The sequence below is a fragment of the Felis catus genome, chromosome D3, assembly GCF_018350175.1.
Source record: "Felis catus isolate Fca126 chromosome D3, F.catus_Fca126_mat1.0, whole genome shotgun sequence".
Lineage (NCBI taxonomy): Eukaryota > Metazoa > Chordata > Mammalia > Carnivora > Felidae > Felis > Felis catus.
This window is the reverse complement of record NC_058379.1, coordinates 66,153,889-66,173,809: the sequence shown is the minus strand read 5'-3', so window position 1 is coordinate 66,173,809 and position 19,921 is coordinate 66,153,889. Positions and strand designations below refer to the sequence as shown.

Sequence of the window (19,921 nt, the reverse complement as noted above, 5' to 3'; positions counted from 1 at the left end):
ACTCAAGAATATGAGCAGAAGGAATTTAAAGGAAGGAGAGATCATTAGGGCAGGATGCCTGCGTGGAGGAGCTAAGCTTTGGAGAGGAGTCTTAAGTAGAGAAGGCGTCCGAGGCTAGGGGGCAGAGTGGTGATGCTCACCCTTGCCAGGTGACCTTGCCAGGTGACGGTGTTGAAGATTCAGCCTCGGACCATCCACTCCCCCACCCATAGCACCTGTGTGCTCTGAGCAGAGCCCTTACTGTATTGTAGTGTAATCGTCTCTCTCACTCTTCTCATGCACTGTGTGCTCCTTGAAGGCAGGGGCATCGTCCTTTCATCAGTGTATCTCCAGAACTTGAACTAGTATATATTTGATTCAAGCATGAACGTGGGAAGGAGCACCAGGTGTCTGAGTGGGGAGGGGGAAGAGTGAGGAGTGATGAGGAAACACTCCTGACCGAAGCCTATGCTTCATGGTAGTGAACGGAGGTGATCAAGTAGGTCAGTAGGACTAGTAATGGACAGATTTGAAAGTCAGGTAAAAGAGGGTAGAAGTGATCCACTGGGACGAGGAGAGATCTTAATTAAGCACTTTGGGAGGCACTCCACATCTTTTCCAATAGCCCTCGTATCATTCTCAGGGTCGTGTACCTCAGGCACCTCATCTATAAAATGGGAATAATAATAGTACTGGACTTACTTTATGAGCCTTAAGTGAGTTCTAATTTTCTGAACACGTTTAGCATATGTCTGGCGTGTGGATTCAGAGTGTAGTGTTCTGAACTCAATCGTTTCATGATTCTTGTTTCTTCTATTCATTCTGGGACTGTAGTTCCTTTACTCACTGATAAGACTGTGTCTTCTCCAAACATAAGTATTTGTTTGGTGCTGATTACCAAATCCTGAATGGAGTGAAGGTGGGAATAAAGAGTTTCTCTTTGGGGCTGAATTCCATCCACCAATCCCAGACGTCTGGGATGTATGCATACTAGAATTAACTTAACAATCTTTTGAATGTGCTTAGGGTTGGGTGCAGAGTATGCAGCAGTATAAGTTGCATACGAATATAACATCACAGAATACAGAGAACAATAGTCAAAGAAATCACCCAGAATCTCTCTCACCCTAATGAAACATTGTTTTGTTTTGTTTTTTAATATCTATTTTTGAGAGAGAGAGTGCATGTGCACAAGTGGGGGAGGGGCAGGAGGGGAAGGCAGAGGATCCAAAGCAGTCTCTGTGCCTACAGCAGTGAGCCTGATGTGGGGCTCAGCTCATGAACCATGAGATTATGAGCTAAGTAAGCTGACATCAGATGCTCAACTGACTGAGCCACCCAGGCACCCCTGGTATACATTATTTTTAAATAATGTAATAATATTCGCATTGAATGCATTTTTCCAAAATTTACATAAATCATGTGTGCTTCTGAGTTTGTGATTTTAAACAATTTTGAAAAGTCCATCTTTTACATGGCTCATCTGTCATATGTTCCTCCGCATTTGAGATTATTTCTTAAAGATAGATTTTCTGAAGTGCGTCAAAGGGTAAATTTTTATGCAAATTGGTTTCAGAAGAACTTTGCCATTTTATACTAACAGAATGAACTCACTTTTGAATCTTCTCTTTGCTCTGCTACCTTGTGGGAATATGCAGACAGTGAGAGCCCCACGGCTCTTAGAAGAAGCACCATTTGGGAAGCAAAGTAGGGTAGTGGCAAAGTGCTGTGGACTGGAAATTTGCAAACCTGGGTTCTCATTTTGGCCCTCCATTAGGAAATTATGTGAATTTGGGCATGATACTTCACCTTTCTCACGTGTAAAATGAGCATATGGATGAAACTTAAGTTCCTTTGTGCTCCAGAGCTCTGATGCTAGTATTCCTGGGCTAAGTTTGGTGGTGCAGAAATGTGCTGGAGACCTGAGATCATCTGGGTAGCAAGTAGGCTGATGGCTCACTGGAAGAACGTCATTTTCTGAGCCGGCTGCCTTGCATGCTCATTGCCTTTGTCTCTTTCCATAGCATTGAGAAGTTCTGTGCAGAAGGCATCCCACTGTTGGGAATTCTGGTCCAGTCGAGGCATTTGCGAACAGTGGTTCATGTCCTGGATAAGATCCTGCCTTTGTTCTACCCTTGCCAGTATTACCTTCTGAAGAATGAGCAGTAAGTCGAAATGGGGAGTACAGATGACTGCTTGCAAGTAAAAGAGGGAATGATATAATTCACTGGTGTATTTTTTTATGAGGCAGAAAACTTCCTGCCTAGTTTAGAATGCAGTTTGATAAACAGTGACTCTTATAATGATTCTTGTTTTATTATCATGAAAGATATTTCCATTTCTCATTTAATTTTAGATTGCTTATAGCTTATTAGCAGTTGAAAGGGAAGTTTCCATGAAACCTGGGAATAGTGCTTCTGACACTGAGCAGCAAATGGCTTTGCCATTGTAACAGTAGCAGAACACATTGCTGTTAATTGTCTGTAGTATTACAGACAGATAAGATGCATAGGAAGGTGCTTATCACATGAGACATACATAATCTTGTTGATAAAACAAGACTTTTGAGGTAATTACAAAACTTATGAAGCAAAGTATTATTGGCAAGGCCATGCATGCTGTGGTGTATAGGTTGCATTCGCGTTGTGTGGTAAAAGTATATGGAATTTAGGGTAAAAGAAATAGCTGCTTGGAAGGGAGGGAATTAAGAATTAAGGATGGGGTGTTAATCAAGACTCTTAATTGCACATGATAAAAACCCGGTGCGTGCTGGTTTCTTCAAGAAGGGAATGTTTTGGCTCATGTGATTGGGAAAAGGGCTCATGATAACATCAGGTCATTCTAAAGTGGTAGTTCTCAGTCAGGGGCGATTTTGACCCTTGGGACATTTGGTAATGTCTCCAAATGATTTTGGTGGTCACATCCTGGTGGGGAGCGGGAGGCAGTGGATGGTTGGGCAAGGGGGTGGTTGAGGGGGCGAGTGGGGGAGTCTGCTACCAGTATCCGGTGGGTAGAGGCCAGGGGTAGTGCTGAACGTCCTGCAGTACATAAGAGAGCTCCTCACAGTAAAGAATTAGCCAGCCTAAAATGTCAGTAGTGCCAAAGTTGAGAGACCCTGGATTAGTGTTTCTCTGTTTTTCTCTTATCCTCCTTCCCAGGTCCCTTGGCCCCGCCTCTCTTTTCAGTTTTTCCACTGCAGATGTGCTTTTCTGCAGGGGAATGAAAGTGTGTGGCTGTAAAGAGAACTAAGTACTACCCTGTGGGAAGGGCCAGTGTTTTCTGTATCATTGTTCCTTGTAATGATCCCTGATTGGTCTGACCTAGTCATGTGTTCTCTCTCAGCCTGTCACTGTGCTGGGTGGTATTGACTAGTCCTAAGAGGAGGGTATAGGGATTCTGTTTTGAGGGCCCCTCCCTCCCAGAATTGGCAGTTGGTGGGGGGGAGGGTGGACAGCTCCCTTAATGAGAGGATGTGCAGTTAGCAGAAGGGAGAGAGAGAGAGAAAAGATGCTCAGTGAACAAAAGCAACAGATGGCCGAAGCATATGACTTTATGGAAGAGGTGGGTTTCTAGTTGAGTTTTGAAGTGCATGTAGGTGTTGGGCCAGTGGGGAGGACAGGGTGGGCAGGGTGGGGCTTTTTCACTATGGGTAGGGGGTAAAAAGAGGGTCTGGAGGGGCCAGGCTGGGAAATAGTGAAGGCATAGAGAAGGAAAGAGAACTGCCAGTTGGGGAGCAGGGTAGAGAGCACCTGGCTGGGGCCTCGAGAAGTGTGAGCACAGGTGAATTCCTTGACTTTGCAGGGCCTCTGTTTCTTCATTTGCATAATGGGCTGTTACACCTCGCATACAGGCTGGGTGTAAGGGTTAAGTGATATAAAGTACAATGGCTGGCACATTTTAGTAAATTGTTTTTAGATTTTTAAAAGATATTTTAAAATTAGATTGAATAGCTTCTATATTTTTTTCTCTAATCATTAAATTTTGAGTAACGATGACTCTTTCTAGGCTGTGTTTCAAATACTTCCTCTCTGTATCTCTCCCAGGCCCCTCTAATGCCTGCACTGGCTCTGTCCTCTGAACTTGTACAGCACTTCATTGGTACCTTTCCCGCCCTCACTTTTCCTCTTGACTAGGGTTTGGGCCTCAATTGGGCCTGCACTGTGTCTCCTGTGAAATGGGAAGGGTGTTCATTCACCAATAACAACTGCTTATCAATTTGCGCTGTGTGCTGCTGCTGCCTGTACAGCGGGGAGGGAAGCAGGCCGGCCATTGCCCTCAGACACGTAGGAAGTGATCACGTCCTCAGGATGCAGTTGCCAATTTTAAGGCCCATGGAGGAAAAGAACAGGGTGCCACGAGAGAGGTTAACGGGTTAGCTGTGTTTTAGATGGCAGGAAGGCTCACAAAGTATCCTCTGAGGAAAGAACATTGTAGATGAGGTGTGGGGAGTGAGTAGGAGTTTGGTAGGTTAGGTGTGGGGGAATATTTCAGGCGGAAAATCCAGCAGAAGCAGAGAGAGGAGGGAGCTGGAATCCCAGGAACTGAGGGCACTTCCTGACTGATTGTGGTGGGATCCCCCTTGTGCCCCTTTGTGCCCCTTCTACCACCTTGTAGGAAGTTGACTTCCAGTACAAGATTGTGGGATGATTTTACAAACATCTTGGCATTTGTTAGTGAGTGGGGAGGGGGTAAAGGGGCACTTGGGGTGGTGTTCCTCTAATGCTCTTGAACTGGTACGTGTTTGTGTGTCTTGGGATCTATCTGTTCTCTATACTTCTGCAGGTAGATAGAATTCCTTTTAACCCACCTTAAATTTGAAAACTTCATTTTTCTGAAGTTCTTAAAGATTTATTGAAAATCCTAAATAGAGCTTTGGCCTAAAAATGGGACCAATTTCATCTTTTTCTGTTTCCTCCTAATTAGCCATTGGAAATTTTGTTGACTTCTGATTGGAAGGTCAAATGCATTGTCTTGTGTTCTTGGCAGGTTTCTGTCACACCTCCTTCTGTTCCTACACTTGGACAGTGGCGTCCCTCAAGGTGTCACACAGCAGGTCACCCACAAGGTGGCACAGCACCTGACAGGAGCCAGCCATGGGGACAACGTGAAGCTTCTCAACAGCATGATCCAGGTCAGGCCCCCAGGAGGCCCCCAGATACACCCTTGCCCACCTTCCCAATCAAGCACCCTAGGGTTAGCACATCTGAGTGTTGGTCATTTCAAAGCACTTGGCACAGTGCTTTTGGCCAAGAACATTGCAGATTTGGGCTTTGTAGTGGAGGTAGTCATTTTGCTGGTGTTTTAAAAGTGGGAGCCTGACTCTTACTTCCACATCACTTGAGCGCTTTCTCCGTAGGCCCACGTATCCGTAAGCACCCAGCCCAATGAAGTGGGCCCCGTTGCCGTGTTGGAGTTCTGGGTTCAGGCTCTAATAAGCCAGCATCTTTGGTACCGAGAACAACCCATCCTCTTCCTCATGGACCACTTGTGTAAAACAGCTTTTCAGCTGATGCAGGAAGACTGTGTGCAGAAGTTGCTCTACCAGCAACATAAGGTAAACTTCCTAGAGAATTTGTCTTTCGGTCATTGTCTAGATAGTAGCCTTCCCAGGATGCTCCCCCAAATGCACAGTTCTCAGTACTATTCTGGGGCCACTGCCTTTTTAAGCTTGGTCTTCTTGGTACCTGATCTCAGTAACCACAGTCTGCTAATGCAGATTCCAGGGAAGCTAAAGGAAAGGACCCCCCAGGAGGAGCCTTGCTCATGACATTTGGCTGTAATATGCTGCCTGTGGCTCTCACTGCTGGTGGACTAATTATGAAATCTGTGTCTTACCAGAATCTACCATCACAGTAAGATAATTGCTGATATGCTTGAAAAGGTCATTGATAAGGTTTTTTAAAAGCCTTCTCTCTCTGTTCCACATCCTGTCCCCTGTATAGAATGCTTTGGGTTACCACTGTGACCGGAGTCTGCTCTCTTCTTTGGTGAGCTGGATCGTGGCTGGCAACATCACTCCTTCCTTCGTGGAGGGCTTGGCCACGCCTACTCAGGTAGGAAAGCCCTTGTGGACCGTTGGTAATCTTTGCGAACTTTTAATGTTCTCATCTTTACTAATGTATTGCTAGCAGCTTTAAATAATGCTCATTTAGCCCTTGGCACACGTAAGAACCCTCGTTCGTTTAATCCTCGCAGCGGCCCTCTCCTGAGGTTGCACTGTTGCTGTTCCATTTCACCGAGGGCTTAACTGAGGTTGAATGGAGCCGAGCAGCTGGCTCAGAATCAGACCGCTGGTGGTCAGTCCTGGTCTGCCCGGCTGTAGAGCCTGCCCGGCAGCACTGTTGAGGGTGGATGCTGGAGCCAGGCCGCCCGGGGTGCACACTCGGTTCTGATGTTTGTTAGCCCCGTGCCTTGGGCAGGGCTTACCTCACCGTCCTCAGCTTCCTCAGCTGGGTGCTGGGAGTACTGAGTGCACCTGCACGGGATGTACTTAGAGCCGGGCTTAGTACGTCACACGGTGCACACGAGGCGTTGGCCGCTCTTGTCAGCGATAGCGGCCGCAGCAGCGCTTTCTTCATGACTACCACCTCTCCGACTGTGAGTGTCGAATTATGGCCCTGATCCATCACTTAAACCAGCAGCGACATCCTTCAGCCTCCCATCACAGTCTTCCCTCCCGCTCTTCCTCTTAACTCTCGTGATCCAGCCGAAACACACTCCTTGCTGTTACCTACCGTGTCCCGTGTGTTTCCACCTCTTTGCCTTTTCCTCACTGGTCCTCTTGCCAGGCATCCTTCGCCTCCATTCTCCACACAGAGCCGTCTCTGATATGTCCACCTCTGTGATCCCGCCCTCCCTCTGCTGGCTTCCCAGAGCACTGGACTCCTGATTCAGTACTCACCACCTCTCACTTCACATTGTGATTACTTATATATTAGTTTTGTCTCCTGTATACGAGATGGAAAATGAAAAAAAAAAATTTTTTTTTAACATTTATTTTTATATTTTTGAGAGAGAGAGAGAGAGAGAGAGAGAGAGAGAGAGACAGAGCACGAGTGTGGGAAGCGCAGAGAGAGGGGGAGACCTAGAATCCAAAGCAGGCTCCAGGCTCTGAGCTGTGAACACAGAGCCCGATGCAGGGCTTGAACCCACGAACTGTGAGATCATGACCTCAGTTGAAGTCAGACGCTCAAGAGACTGAGCCACCCAGGTGCCCCTGAGATGGAAAACTTCTTAAGGGCAGAGCTCATGTCTGGCCGTCTTTCCTGTCCTTGTGCATACAGAACCTGCGTGTTGCATGAACAAACATTTTCTTTTACTGAAGTAGCTTTTCCAAAGGAATTCAGCATTTTTCAATGATCTTTTTTATCTAAGTTTTTATCTGTGACAAGAACAGAGGTAGGTATAAAACTCTGTTAATTTTGGAAATTGTAAATACTTGCTGATTGAGATATCTGGTAGAAAAGATGTTAATTTGTAGACTATCGGGATGTATTTGGTCTGAGTGAGCTGCTCATCCCCCTCGCTCTTAACCTGCTGTCATTGTAGGTCTGGTTCGCCTGGACAGTACTGAACATGGAATCCATCTTTGAAGAAGACTCCCAGCTCCGGAGGGTCGTTGAAGGGGAATTGGTTATAAACACTGCTTTTACCCCTGACCAAGCTCTGAAGGTGCAAATAGCAGTTCTGCATTTGAGTGGGAGAAGGTGGTTCTCTGATAGATTTATCTATAGCTTTTAAACTTCTCCGTTTTCTTTCGTTGTAAATGTTTAGAAAGCACAGTGTCCAAACCAGTGCTTAAAACTGTGTAACTGAAGTGCATCCTTCTTTCTGAGGTTTATTTAGCATGAAGAGCCACATCGTAATGATTGAAGGCTGTGTTTTTGCGTGTGTGGAGGGGATTGCCATTGTTTTATAGCAATTTCCAGTGTGTCTCATGTGCCTTAGTCCCCCGGAGAGCTTGTTAAAAATCAGATTCCTGGATCCAAACTTTTGAGATTCTGAGTTTCTAAGTGTGGAGTGGGACCAGGAATTTGTTTTAAAAACTCCCTAGCTGATCTGTAGGCTCACTGAAGCGAAAGAACACTGGGATAAAGCTTTAGAATGTAAGACCTATTTCAGGGTCTTATAATACAGATTTTGCTTTTGGGTTTCAGAGCCTGTCATGGAGTTTATCATTCTGGAAAGTCCTTTTCAGATCTAAGTTTTTAAGAGATTGATAATGTTTGGCAGTAAAACTGGCTTTTGGTTTTCCTATCATTCTGCTCCCTTCCACTGTGGCGTTTTATGTGCAAAGGCCTGGAGAGGCACAGAAATGAGATAAGACTAGGTGATGTGTAAGACACATTTCAATCTGGGGGCCTGGGAAATGTTTTGATGGAAAAAAAAACCCCTGCCCCATATGTTTTGCTACCAAGGAGGTTAAAGTATTAGTTAGTGGGTCGGAAAGGTCAAGGTTCTATGACTTGTTTTACTTACTGAATTGAAAACAAAACGTTCAGTGTTTTCATTTGGATCACTTAGAAAGAGCAGACTGTTTGGAACTGCGATCATGTCATGGTTGCTCAAGGGCCCTCCTCTTTTGTAGAAAGCCCAGGCCCAGCTGAAGCTCCCCATCGTCCCGTCCCTCCAGAGGCTGCTGATTTATCGCTGGGCCCACCAGGCCCTTGTCACGCCTTCTGATCACCCTCTTCTGCCTCTCATCTGGCAGAAGTTCTTCCTCCTGTATCTTCACCGCCCAGGACCGCAATATGGGTATGGTACCCTGTGTTGTTGTAAGTGTCTGTGAACCTGTTCTTGACTTGGCACTGCTCTGATGCTCTGTGTCCTCCGCCGTGGCCTGTAAGTTAGAACCGTTCTTCGACCTACGACTAGCAGTGTCCCTCTGTCCCCTGTTTCACACTTATTAGACTAGACCATTTTTGAGTTGAGGGTATCTTATGGCAGCTCTTTCTTTGCCATCCCCTGTACCCAATGGGGTGAAGACAGTTCCAGATACCTGGAACCAGGCAAGGTGTAGCATAGAGCCTCTAGAGCTGCAAAGGGAGGGAAACTGCTCCACACAGGCTGCTTGTGTGACTCTTGGGAGCCCGTCCAGGCGAACTGCTGATGGGCATGACAGGTGTGAACAAAGGCCTGGCTGTGCCCGGCAGCCCTTGGGCTGGGAGGTGTCTGCCATTTCCCATTTCCACTGGGTCTGAAGGGACTCTGGTCGGCTGGAACTGTCCACTGTTCCCGACCATATTCTCGGACTCCAGCCCAATTCCTAGCTCACCCTCACTCCCTTAACTCCGTCCATCGGAACATACGGATGTTGGTTATTGGGCACTTCTGTTTTCTACCAGATTGTAAGTTCTAGAGCAGAGACTGTCTTTATTCAGTAACCGCTAAGTGGTGGTAATACCTTAAATTTGTGTAGTATTTCATTCTTTTTAAAACTGCTTTCATATATACCGTGTTGTTGGAGCTGCATACTAACCATTGAGGTAGAATAATAGGTATTAATTCAGTGTGGGATATTTATAACCATTGACTTGTTAATTGATTGTGATTTTGTGCCACATAGATCATGTTGTGTTGATCTTGTAATCTATGCTTATATTTTTTAAGGTTACCCATAGATGGTTGTATTGGAAAAAGGTTTTTTCAAAGCCCTGCTCATACCAGTTTGTTGAGAGAAATGAAGAGGCGCCTGACTGAGGTGGCCGACTTCCACCATGCTGCGAGCAAGGCCCTCCGCGTTCCAGCAGAGGGCAGTGAAGGGCCACCTGCTGGCCAGGCTGGCACCCCTGGTTACCTGACTTCCCCAGAGCTGCACACGGAGCTCGTGAGGTGGGACATGATTATTTAGCCATTTATGCTGTGGTTTGCAGCGCAGGTACTCTGCCGGAACAGTTATCTGTGTTACAGACTGCCGGGTGCTGTTCTCTCGGCCCCGGTAGGATGTGGAGGGTGGCAGTGACCAGGTTTGCATCTCGTCATGCTTCCTTTTTAAGTTCTTCATGAGAAGAAAGTCAGCAGTGTGGATCTAGCTCTATCAAGTGCCCGGAGTCCGAATGGAAGGCCTTAAACCAGAGGGCTGATATCCTCTCTGTTTCTCTATGTAATACTAGAAACAAACCAAAACAATTGATCATAGCAGGTAAACACCTAGTAAAGCCTGCTAGGACACTTCTTTAAAGGAAATTCATGAGCAAGGCAGGGTTCTTTAAGTGAAGTCCAAACACCTCTAGGAATCTGCCTGGGGTAAGGTAGGATCTAGTAATCACCCAAAATTGCTTCTAAAATCGGGTACAGTATATGTGTCCCCCCCCCAGACGTTAAGAACTCTGGAGTAAGGTTGGTCCCTTTCACGCTATTCCTTTACCTTTCATTTATAAGCTTTCTGTAAACCAGGTATTAGTCTTCTAAATAAGACTTAATAAAAATGGCTTCTAATAATTAGCCCTGAATGCAAAATGTCTTGGTGAGGAAGCCCAGGGTTTTGATCCAGCACTGAGGCTTCAGGCTTGCTTGACCTAAAAGCCCTTCGGGCTATCTTTCAGCCTTTGGAATGATTTCTGCCCTCATCTTGCTTGCTTCTTGAAGGAAAACTTACTTTTAGCCAGGCTTACGCCATGGGGAGGCTTAATCTTTGAACGTTTAAATCAGCCAAGAAAGTTTGATGTGCCCTTCCGCCTCTCTTAAATCCCCCTTCCTTTGTCATGTTGGTAAAGTAGCCATCTAGCTGCATCAGAAGCTGGGAGAGAGCTCTGTACCGGCCTCTTGTGTGTGAGAGCCTCAAAGTCCTGTCCCTGCCTCTGTTCCTACGCAGACTGCCTCAGAGGTGAAGGAGGTAGTTTTCCATGTTACCGAGCAAAGCCAAGCCATGCCGCCTCCCAGACCCCACCCAGCAATTTGGGTGCCACAGATTCCTCTAGTACCTGTTGCTGTAAACAACTGCTTAAAATACCGGTGATCTTAGCTCAATGGACTGTGTTCCTTGTAAAAACAAAGGAAACATCATTAATTTTTTTTTAAAGTTTCTACTGGAAAATGGAGATTTTTTTTTTCCTTTCTTTTTTTAGCTGGGCTTTGTTCTGTTCCTTCCTAATAGGAGCAAGGTGTACACATGCTTTGAGTCCTCTTTGTGCTTCCTTGAAGCGAGAGAGCGTCATTGAGCCTGAAGCTGGCAGGTTTTTCCATTGTAGTAGTTTAAGATGGCTTTTAACGTCTTCTCTAAAAGATAGAAAATGTGTTTATTTGAATGTTAGTTAACCTTTTCCAAACACTGAGGCTCACCGACTGGATTGCCCAGGAAAGAAAAACTCCAAATTTAGATCCTAGGTCTGTGTTAAAATCACCTTCTCTGGTTATTTTTTCCTGTACGTTGTATTTACCCCTGATTTAATAATAGAGTTCACAGAGCCCTTTCTTTACGGCCTTGTTATAGCAATTACCGCATGAGATCGTAAGGATTTGTGACCTCCTCCCCTGCTGGCTCGTGAGCTTCTTGGGGGCTGTGGTGGTGGTTGGAAGCATTTTCTGTATTCTGTGCTTTTTACTTTTATGTAGTAGTGACAGTGTTCCTAGACATGTAAGAAACGTCATTTGCCTGCATGTCTTTTTGTATTTTATATAATTACGTTTTTTCTTTTTTTCTTTTAGGCTCTTCAATGTATATATATTATGGCTAGAAGATGAGAATTTTCAAAAAGGAGATACCTATATCCCTTCTCTACCAAAGCATTATGATGTTCACAGGCTAGCAAAAGTGATGCAGAACCAGCAGGTGATACTGCAGTACTGTCTCTCTTAGCATATCTGTGATCGAACATGTCACAGTCATAATCTAATGTTAAATCCACTTACTGATATGGAAATGGGTCACTGGCATGTTCAGGAGGTGCAGTTGGGGTACAGCCACTGTGGAGGGCAGAGGATGCCAGATAGGTGAAGAGGGGTTGCATTGTTAAAGGCCATGTATGCCTTCCTAAAGAATTTGGATTTGTGCCAAAGTATTTGTTTGGAGAGCCGTTAAAATAGTGTGAGTCATTAGATAAATGGGTGAATTTAAAATATGTTGAAGAAGAGTCAGTAGGATCAGGAGGAATTTTAGATTAGATACACAGGTGGGATTGATACTGTCATAGGATTGTTTCGATATAAAGGACAGCCAGACTTCTAGAGTGGGCAACTAGAGATACTGTTTACAAAGATAGAGGATACTGGAAGAGGAGGTGCCACAGGGGCTTCAAGGAGAACGGTGTACTGGGCATTTGGTAGGGAGGGAACGCATAGGTCTAGAACTTTGGAGTGGGGCAGTGTAGGAAATATGTTTTTTTTTTGTTTGTTTTTTTTACTTAAGTCCACGTTAGGTAGCATATGGTGCAATACTGATTTCAGGAGTAGAATTTAGTGGTTCATCACTTACATATAACACCCAGTGCTCATCCCAACAAGGGCCCTCCTTAATGCCCATCCCCCGTTTAGCCCATCCCCCACTCACCTTCCCTCCAGCAACCTTAGTTTGTTCTTTGTATTTAAGAGTCTCTTACGGTTTGTCCATCTCTGTTTTTCTCTTATTTTTGTTTCCTTTCCCCTATGCCAATCTGTTTTGTTTCTTAAATTCTACATGAGTGAAATCATACGATATTTGTCTTTCTCTGACTGACTGATTTCGCTTAGCCTAATACACTCCAGTTCCATCCATGTTGTTGTAAATGGCAAGATTTCATTCTTTTTGATCGCTGAGTCCATTGTATGTATGTGTATGTGTATGTGTGTATATGTATACACACACACCCCACATCTTCTTTATCCATTCATCAGTCGATGAACATTTGGGCTCTTTCCATACTTTGGCTATTGTTGATAGTGTTGCTATAAACATGTACCCCTTCGAATCAGCACTCCTGTATCCTTTGGATAAATACCAGTAGTGCAATTGCTGGGTTGTAGGGTAGTTCTATTTTTAATTTTTTGAGGAACTTCTATACTGTTTTCCAGAATGGCTGCACCAGTCTGCATTCCCACCAGCAGTGTAAAAGGGTTCCTCTTTCTCGCATCCCCGCCAACATCTGTCGTTACCTGAGCTGTTAATGTTAGCCATTCTGATAGGTGTGAGGTGGTACCTCATTGTGGTTTTGATTTGTATTTCTCTGATGATGACTAATGTTGAGCATCTTTTCATGTGTCTGTTTGCCATCTGGATGTCTTCTTTGGAAAAGTGTCTTTTGCCCATTTCTTCACTGATTGTTTGCTTTCTGGGTGTTGAGTTTGATAAGTTCTTTATAGATTTTGGATACTAACCCTTTATCTGATATGTCATTTACAAATATCTTCTCCCAAGGAAATACGAGTTTAATGGTAGTAGAGCATCTAGATTGAGAGGAGGACTGAATGGAGCTAGGGCCCCAAGGCATAGAGAAATAAGGCTGAGAATCCGGAGCCATAGCAGCAGGAAAAATAAATAAGCAGTCATGGACTGAGATCCTTTGAGCGCAGTTCTGTGTTCATCCCTTTTTGTCCTCTACACGCCACGGCCTTATCTAAGAATCTGTGTGTAGCGGATGACTGGTCAGTGTTTTTAAAAATATTAGTCATAGTGTCTTGGTTCTCTGATAATTATCTTGGCTCCCCATCATCTACAGAATTAATACCGTTCTCTTTTTTTTAAGTGTTTGCCGTTTGATTTTATAGCTCCAATTTTTATCTGTAGTTCATGTTTAGTGTTGTTCTTTTTGTGGTTTTCTGAGACATCTCTGCTTACCTATCGTTAACTCTCAGTATTCTTAATCATTAGCCTCTGTCAACAGTTACTAAGCACAGAGGCAGACAAGGTGATAGTGACCCCACTGAAAGGAGATGGGTGTGCACAGTAGGAGGGAGTGGTACAGCACCTCCAGCAGTTGTCTGGTGCTTCTAGGTTTCAGACTTGTGGTCAAGATGACTTTGGAGTTCCTCTCCTGAGTCTGGAATGCCTCGTGCCATGGTTGGTTTGGAAGTAATGACTTAGGACTTCATGGCAGTGTGCCCATTACAAGCCAGAGATTTGTAGGTTTAGAGGAATCCTTTAAACACTTAAGATCAGAAAGAAAAAAAATAATCATCCACAAAACCATAGTCCATAGCTGATCACCTTCCTACTATTTGGTACAGTTTTTAGTGATCATGGAGAGCTGACATTTCTTTTCGTTAAAGACAGTCTCCCATTCTAATAATATGTATTGATCATCAAAGTGAAGTATGTAGTTCAAAATATGCAAGACAGTTTATTGGAGTGTAGGAAGAGAATACTAAAACTTCTATGTTTTCTCATTTTATTTATTTATTTTACCTTTTATAATAAATTCAATCATACAGAAGAATAGAATAGCGTAGCACACATGCCCTTCTCCCCCTGCCCACTGTGTACCGGGTGTCTAATTTTATCTATAGTCCGTTCACTCCCTTCACCATATTATTTTGCAACTAATTCTAGAAAGCATTTGATACATGATGATTTCAAAAGATGAGGATTAAAAAACTATTATGACCCAATAGCATTTATATCTGAAAAATATTAAGAGCAGTTTCTTAGTATCAAATACTGAAGTTGTGTTCAAATTTCCAGTTACCTCATAAATGTCATAAAATTTTTATTTTTATTTTTATAGTTGAATCAGGATCCTCATTTTGCAATTGGTTGACAGCTCTTATAAGTCTGTTTGATCTATCACTCCTCCCTTATTCCTTTTTCCCTCTGTAGTTTGTTGAAGAAACTGGATAGTTTGTCCATAGAGTTTCCACAGAGTCTGGATTTTGCAGATCGTTGTAGTATGGTTTAATATGTTTCTCTGTCCCCTGTATTCCTGTAAATTGGTATTGGGACCAAGGGCCCAGATTCTTTCTAATCCAGATAGTTATTTTCAATATATTTGTTACCTATCTCTTTAAAATTTCTGGCTTTTAACTTACTAGCTCAGTAGTATTTGTATGCAGTGTATAAATACACAGTTGGTGGGGCCATTAAAATTATTTTTTCTGTTCTTGGTGCATAATCAAACTCCTGCAAAGATTGCTAGTATCCATTTTAGAACATGATCCTTCTTAACACTGGAGAACTTGGTATGGACCACCTCGTGCTGAAACTTTCTGGTCTACCTTTTAGTTAAATATATAATTTTATATGTGAATATATGATTCATCTGTGAAAGTTAAAGTCCTATGTGAATATATGATTCATCTGTGAAAGTTAAAGTCCTATGCTTCAATTCTAGGATCTGTGGATGGAGTATTTGAACATGGAGCGCATACGTTATGAGTTCCAGGAGACTGTTGGTCTGTGGACACAGGCCACACTTGAGTCCCATTCGCCGCCCTGCAGTTTGTCAGTGCAGCTGGACTTCACTGATCCTTTGTTGGGTGAGCTGTACCACCATCATCCCCCTTGAGTGAATGAATGAATGAATGAATGAATGAATGAATGAATGAATGAATTGAGGGTTAAGGTTTACACAGTGTATCCCTCCAGTGAGAATTGTTTTTTTAGAAGTTCATTGTTACCTTGTCTGCACCTTAGGGTTAGGTTCAGCAATGAGTGAGAGAAAACTTCAAAACAGTAATGGTTTACATAAGGTGCTTTTTCTCCCATAAAAGAAGTCTGGAGGCAGGCAGTTCAGACAGTAGCTTTAGAGTCATGGCCTAAAATGTTGCTTGAGAGAAACTTGAACAAAGTCAGGAGTCTTTTCCAGTGATTAACATCCGACTTTGTTACTTTCTGTGCAGAGAGTAGTTGTTCTAGTGGAAAAACACCAGCCATATGGGACGATCCCGTACTTGACCTGTTTGGAATGTTAAATTCCATCTGTTTGGGGTGCAAACAATACAGGTCTTTTTATGCCAACTAAAATCATGGCTATTAAATTTTCTTTTATTTTTCTTAAGAACAGAAAATGGAATGCTACATCTGGAATGAAGTCGGAAATTCATAGTAGTTCCTTAAGTATTTGTTGACTTGATTTATTGACTTGAAATTTCCTTGACCTCTCCTGTTCCCTATTACCTTACTGTTGAAAAGAGGCAGGTATGTGGCAGCATTTTTCTTCCTGTGCTCAGTCCCCACCTGCTGTATGGTATGTGTATAGTGCAGTGAAGAGAGAGGGTGGGAAGATAGGAATTTATTGATTTATTGGATACCTGTGTGGTCAGCTCTGTACTAGGTGTAGAAATACAAACATTTAGATTGGATTCACCACTATGACCCCATGTGCAATCTAGTCCAAAGTTGGATGGACAGATTTGCCATCACTTTTCTCATATGGCACCTGGTTTCTTACTTGGATTCCATTTATTGAGTGAATGAATAAGTGGATGAGTGAAAGAACGACAATATGACTGTATAATGTAAGTTCTGTAGGAGTTTGTGTCCATGCCTTTGTTCGTTTTAACTCGACTGGTCTCAGCCCTCCTGGTCAAACCTTGGCCTAATTTAAGATTTTTCCACTCAGCCATATTCCATAACGCCCGTTTCTTTTTCTCCTCTTCTCTGAAGTTTATCTGGATGATTGCATTAAACTCTTAACAGGACCGCCCTCCCCGTCCCCCCGTCCGTTGACTGGTGATGGCTGCCATCTTCGTCAGACTTGCTTAGAGAGTTCGCTAGATCCCCTTTATGCTAGTTTCAAGTCCACACACTTGAGCATGTCGTGCAAGACTGTCTAGGGTAATAATTTAAGATCGTGAGCTTTGACTCTTTAACTCTCAGTAAGGAAGGCTGTTTGAGGTTAGGAGTTGTGTTTAATCATACCACATGCTCGTGAGCTCCCGACTCCTGGTAGAATATTAGTACCCCGGTGGGGGCTCCCTCAAAACTAGCAGGTAACGAAAGATAATGATTTTATTCATTTAGGCCACTGATGGTTTATGTAACTACTCTGTACATCTTCAACATTCTTCTCGAAGGTAACCAGCCAAAGCGTTGCACTCAATTAGTATGTTACTACCTAGTAGTAGCCTTTACTCAGTAAACGCGACTTAATTTTCTTTCAGCTAAAGAAAGGGTTTTAAGCAACTTGCGGAAGCACGAGGCTCCCCAGCCTCCCCTTGATCTGCACCCAGTGAGGCCTCCTGTGCCAGTCATTTCCTCGGCTGTGCTCCTGAGTCAGAAGGACACCACCCAGCTGGTGCGCACAGACCTGAATCTGTTGCAGCAGCAGGCCAGGTGAGACCGTGTGACCTCCAGGGTCATGCCCCTGTGCTTGCTGCTGGGACAGCTTGGATGCCTTAGTACCTTGAAGGGTTTCCTCATCAGCGTTCTCTCCATGAGGATGATTTGACCAGGCTGGCCCAGTCAGGTACCTCAGTTAGCCAAGTTGGGACAAGTCCTTCGGTTTCGTGTTGAAAATGCGTGGTGCTTTCACGGACTAGGAATTTTACATTTCCTGTGGTGGCATTTCCGTGGGCCAGCAGTGCCAGCCAAGTGTTTCTTAAGCTTCTCCTGAGGAGACTTTCTGATACTGAAAAGATGGTATTAAAAGGGTAGGCAATGAGATTTATTTTCTTTTGTCACTGCTTTGCTCCCTAACTCTCCATATTCTTTAATAAATTGCCTCAGGCACTTGATTAAAATGCGGGAAAATCATTTAGTGCTCTGAGTTAAAGTAGATACAGAACGATTAACTCTTTGTTTAAGTGTTTCTTTTTGAGAGGGAGAGAGAGCGTGGGAGGGGCTGAGGGAGAGGGGGACAGAGGATCCCAAACAGGCTCCGCGCTGACCACCCCATGTGGGACTCAAACTCATGAACCACGAGATCATGGCCTGAGTTGAAGTCTGACACTCACCCCACTGAGCCATCCAGGCGCCCCCGGAGCAATCAACTCTTTAAGGTTTTGGTTCCAGCTTGCGGTCTGGCGAGAAGGAGCGGGTGTGGAGTGAATCTGTTTGATGAAGTAGAAGAGTCTAATCTTTGCGAAGACACTGGGAATCGATCTCTTACTGGCTTTTTTTTTTCCTTGGCTGCTCTTGGTCCAGGCATTGATGGTGTGCACGTGCATACAAATGTGCACCCCCGCCAGTGTGCGCACACACATGCCTACACAGTAACGTAACCGTATCAACACCCTTGTAAACAGCTTTGTCCATCTTTGACAGTTCAGTTTGAGTTGCTAATACCAAAGAAATCACTGGTGCTTACAAGCAAGGTACCCTTTAGAATGCTTTAATTAGGATGGATTCTCATTTGCTCTTGTATATTTAAGGGTCCATGTAAAAAACATCGTTAGTGTAATACAGATTCTAAATGAAGCTTCGTTCCTGGCTAAAAAGTTGTCCCACTTTTCCTTCCTTTTTAAAATTTCTTTAAAAAAAATTTTTTTTTTCAATGTTTATTTTTGATAGAGAGACAGACAGACAGAGGGTGAGTAGGGAAGGGGCAGAGAGAGAGGGAATCACAGAATCCGAAGCAGGCTTCAGGCTCTGAGCTGTCAGCACAGAGCCCGACTCAGGGCTCTAACCCATGAACCGTGAGATCGTAACCTGGGCCGAAGTGGGACGCCCAACCGATTGAGCCACCCAGGCGCCCCTAAAATTTTTTGTTAAGAAAAAGAGAGGATTTGGGTAAGGCTGGGCACACACCTTTGGTCTTTTGTTACTATAGGATACTTGGTCTTGATGCAGGCTGGGGGGAACTGGAAGCCTTTATCACCTACCGTGAAACCTTTCTGAAGCCTTTCTTCTACTTCCTGATGATGTTTTTCAGAACTGCAGCTCTTCGAGAATCTCAGCAGGTTGCCCTGGATAGTGAGCTGTTGGACACAATGCCCAAGCAGTATGTTAATAGAGAAGAACAGACCACACTACATTTGGAGTGTAGAGGCAGTAGTGGTAAGAAATGCCAAGGAGCAGCAGTTGTAACAGTTCAGGTAAGATTGTTTAAGCTTCTTCTAAATTAGAGAATTTTTAATTGAGTCCGTAATAGTGGCATATTGTTGAGAGAGACTGAAAGAAGTTTGTAGCACATGATTCACATCCTGAAACACTTAATACATTTGGGGGGGTGAGGACCCACACAGAGCTGATCATGTATTTCCCTAAGTGCTCGTGTGTCCGACAAGGACAGAAATTCAAAGAAAAGCATAATCACTGAGAAGATCCTTAGAGAGTTTTAAATTGATCTTCAAAAGACTTTGATGATGATGGTTTGGATTCTGTTAGAAGGAATGTGGCAATGGAGTCCTCTGAACAACCATTTAGGGGTCAGTGGCTAGGTCAGCCTACTTAGGATTGTTTTTGGGTGTGGTGGTGGGAATTCACATTGGAAAGGATGATCACTTGGGAGCTCCAACTGTGTGCTGTGGTCGGTGGGGAGCCACTGAAGACAAACGTGGGGGGGACGTGTGGAAAGCAGGTCAGTTGGACGGAGTCTGCCAACAGGCAAAGGAGAGACGTGCAACTCCGAGATTAGGAATTCAGCTGCCTCTTAGTGTCACCTTCTTGCACTGGAAAAACAGGCTTAATTAAGTTGGGTCTGTGACATTGAAAGGACTTCAGAGTGGAGCTTAACTTTAGCCAGCACATCGTAGCACTTGCTTTATGCCTGACTCTGTGTAAACACTCTACAGAACTTATCCTCACGGCATCTCTGTGAGGTGGGAATTCTGGTTATCTTGTTTCCAGACGGGGAAGTAAAGGCATAGAAAGGTTAAGTTTCGTACCCAGAGTGACACAGCCACCGGGTGACAGAACCAGGGAGACCCGGGCAGCCTGGCTGCAGAACACAAGCTCCTTACTCGCTGCACCCTAGTCCTTCTGCGAGGGACTTCGGGTCCCCAGAGCTGGGGAGGAAATGCTCAGAGGTTGGCTACCGCATTTGCACAAACATAGCTCCTCTTTTTTTGTTAGCTTTTATTTATTTATTTTATTTTATTTTTATTTTTATTTTTTTTAAATTTTTTTAACGTTTATTTATTTTTGAGACAGAGA

At 44.1% G+C, this 19,921-nt stretch overlaps 1 protein-coding gene across 1 annotated transcript in view; it reads left to right on the top strand.

Moving 5' to 3' along the window:
- EPG5 (ectopic P-granules autophagy protein 5 homolog) overlaps nt 1-19,921 on the top strand; it is a 108,009-nt gene that overhangs the window by 40,478 nt on the left and 47,610 nt on the right. Inside the window, exons 17-27 of the mRNA XM_011288022.3 lie at nt 2,004-2,144; nt 4,966-5,110; nt 5,336-5,533; nt 5,922-6,032; nt 7,528-7,650; nt 8,567-8,733; nt 9,589-9,810; nt 11,626-11,749; nt 15,219-15,363; nt 16,990-17,161; nt 18,699-18,861. Of these exons, the coding sequence (XP_011286324.2) occupies nt 2,004-2,144; nt 4,966-5,110; nt 5,336-5,533; nt 5,922-6,032; nt 7,528-7,650; nt 8,567-8,733; nt 9,589-9,810; nt 11,626-11,749; nt 15,219-15,363; nt 16,990-17,161; nt 18,699-18,861 (1,711 nt within the window). The remainder of the gene's footprint in view (nt 1-2,003; nt 2,145-4,965; nt 5,111-5,335; nt 5,534-5,921; nt 6,033-7,527; nt 7,651-8,566; nt 8,734-9,588; nt 9,811-11,625; nt 11,750-15,218; nt 15,364-16,989; nt 17,162-18,698; nt 18,862-19,921) is intronic.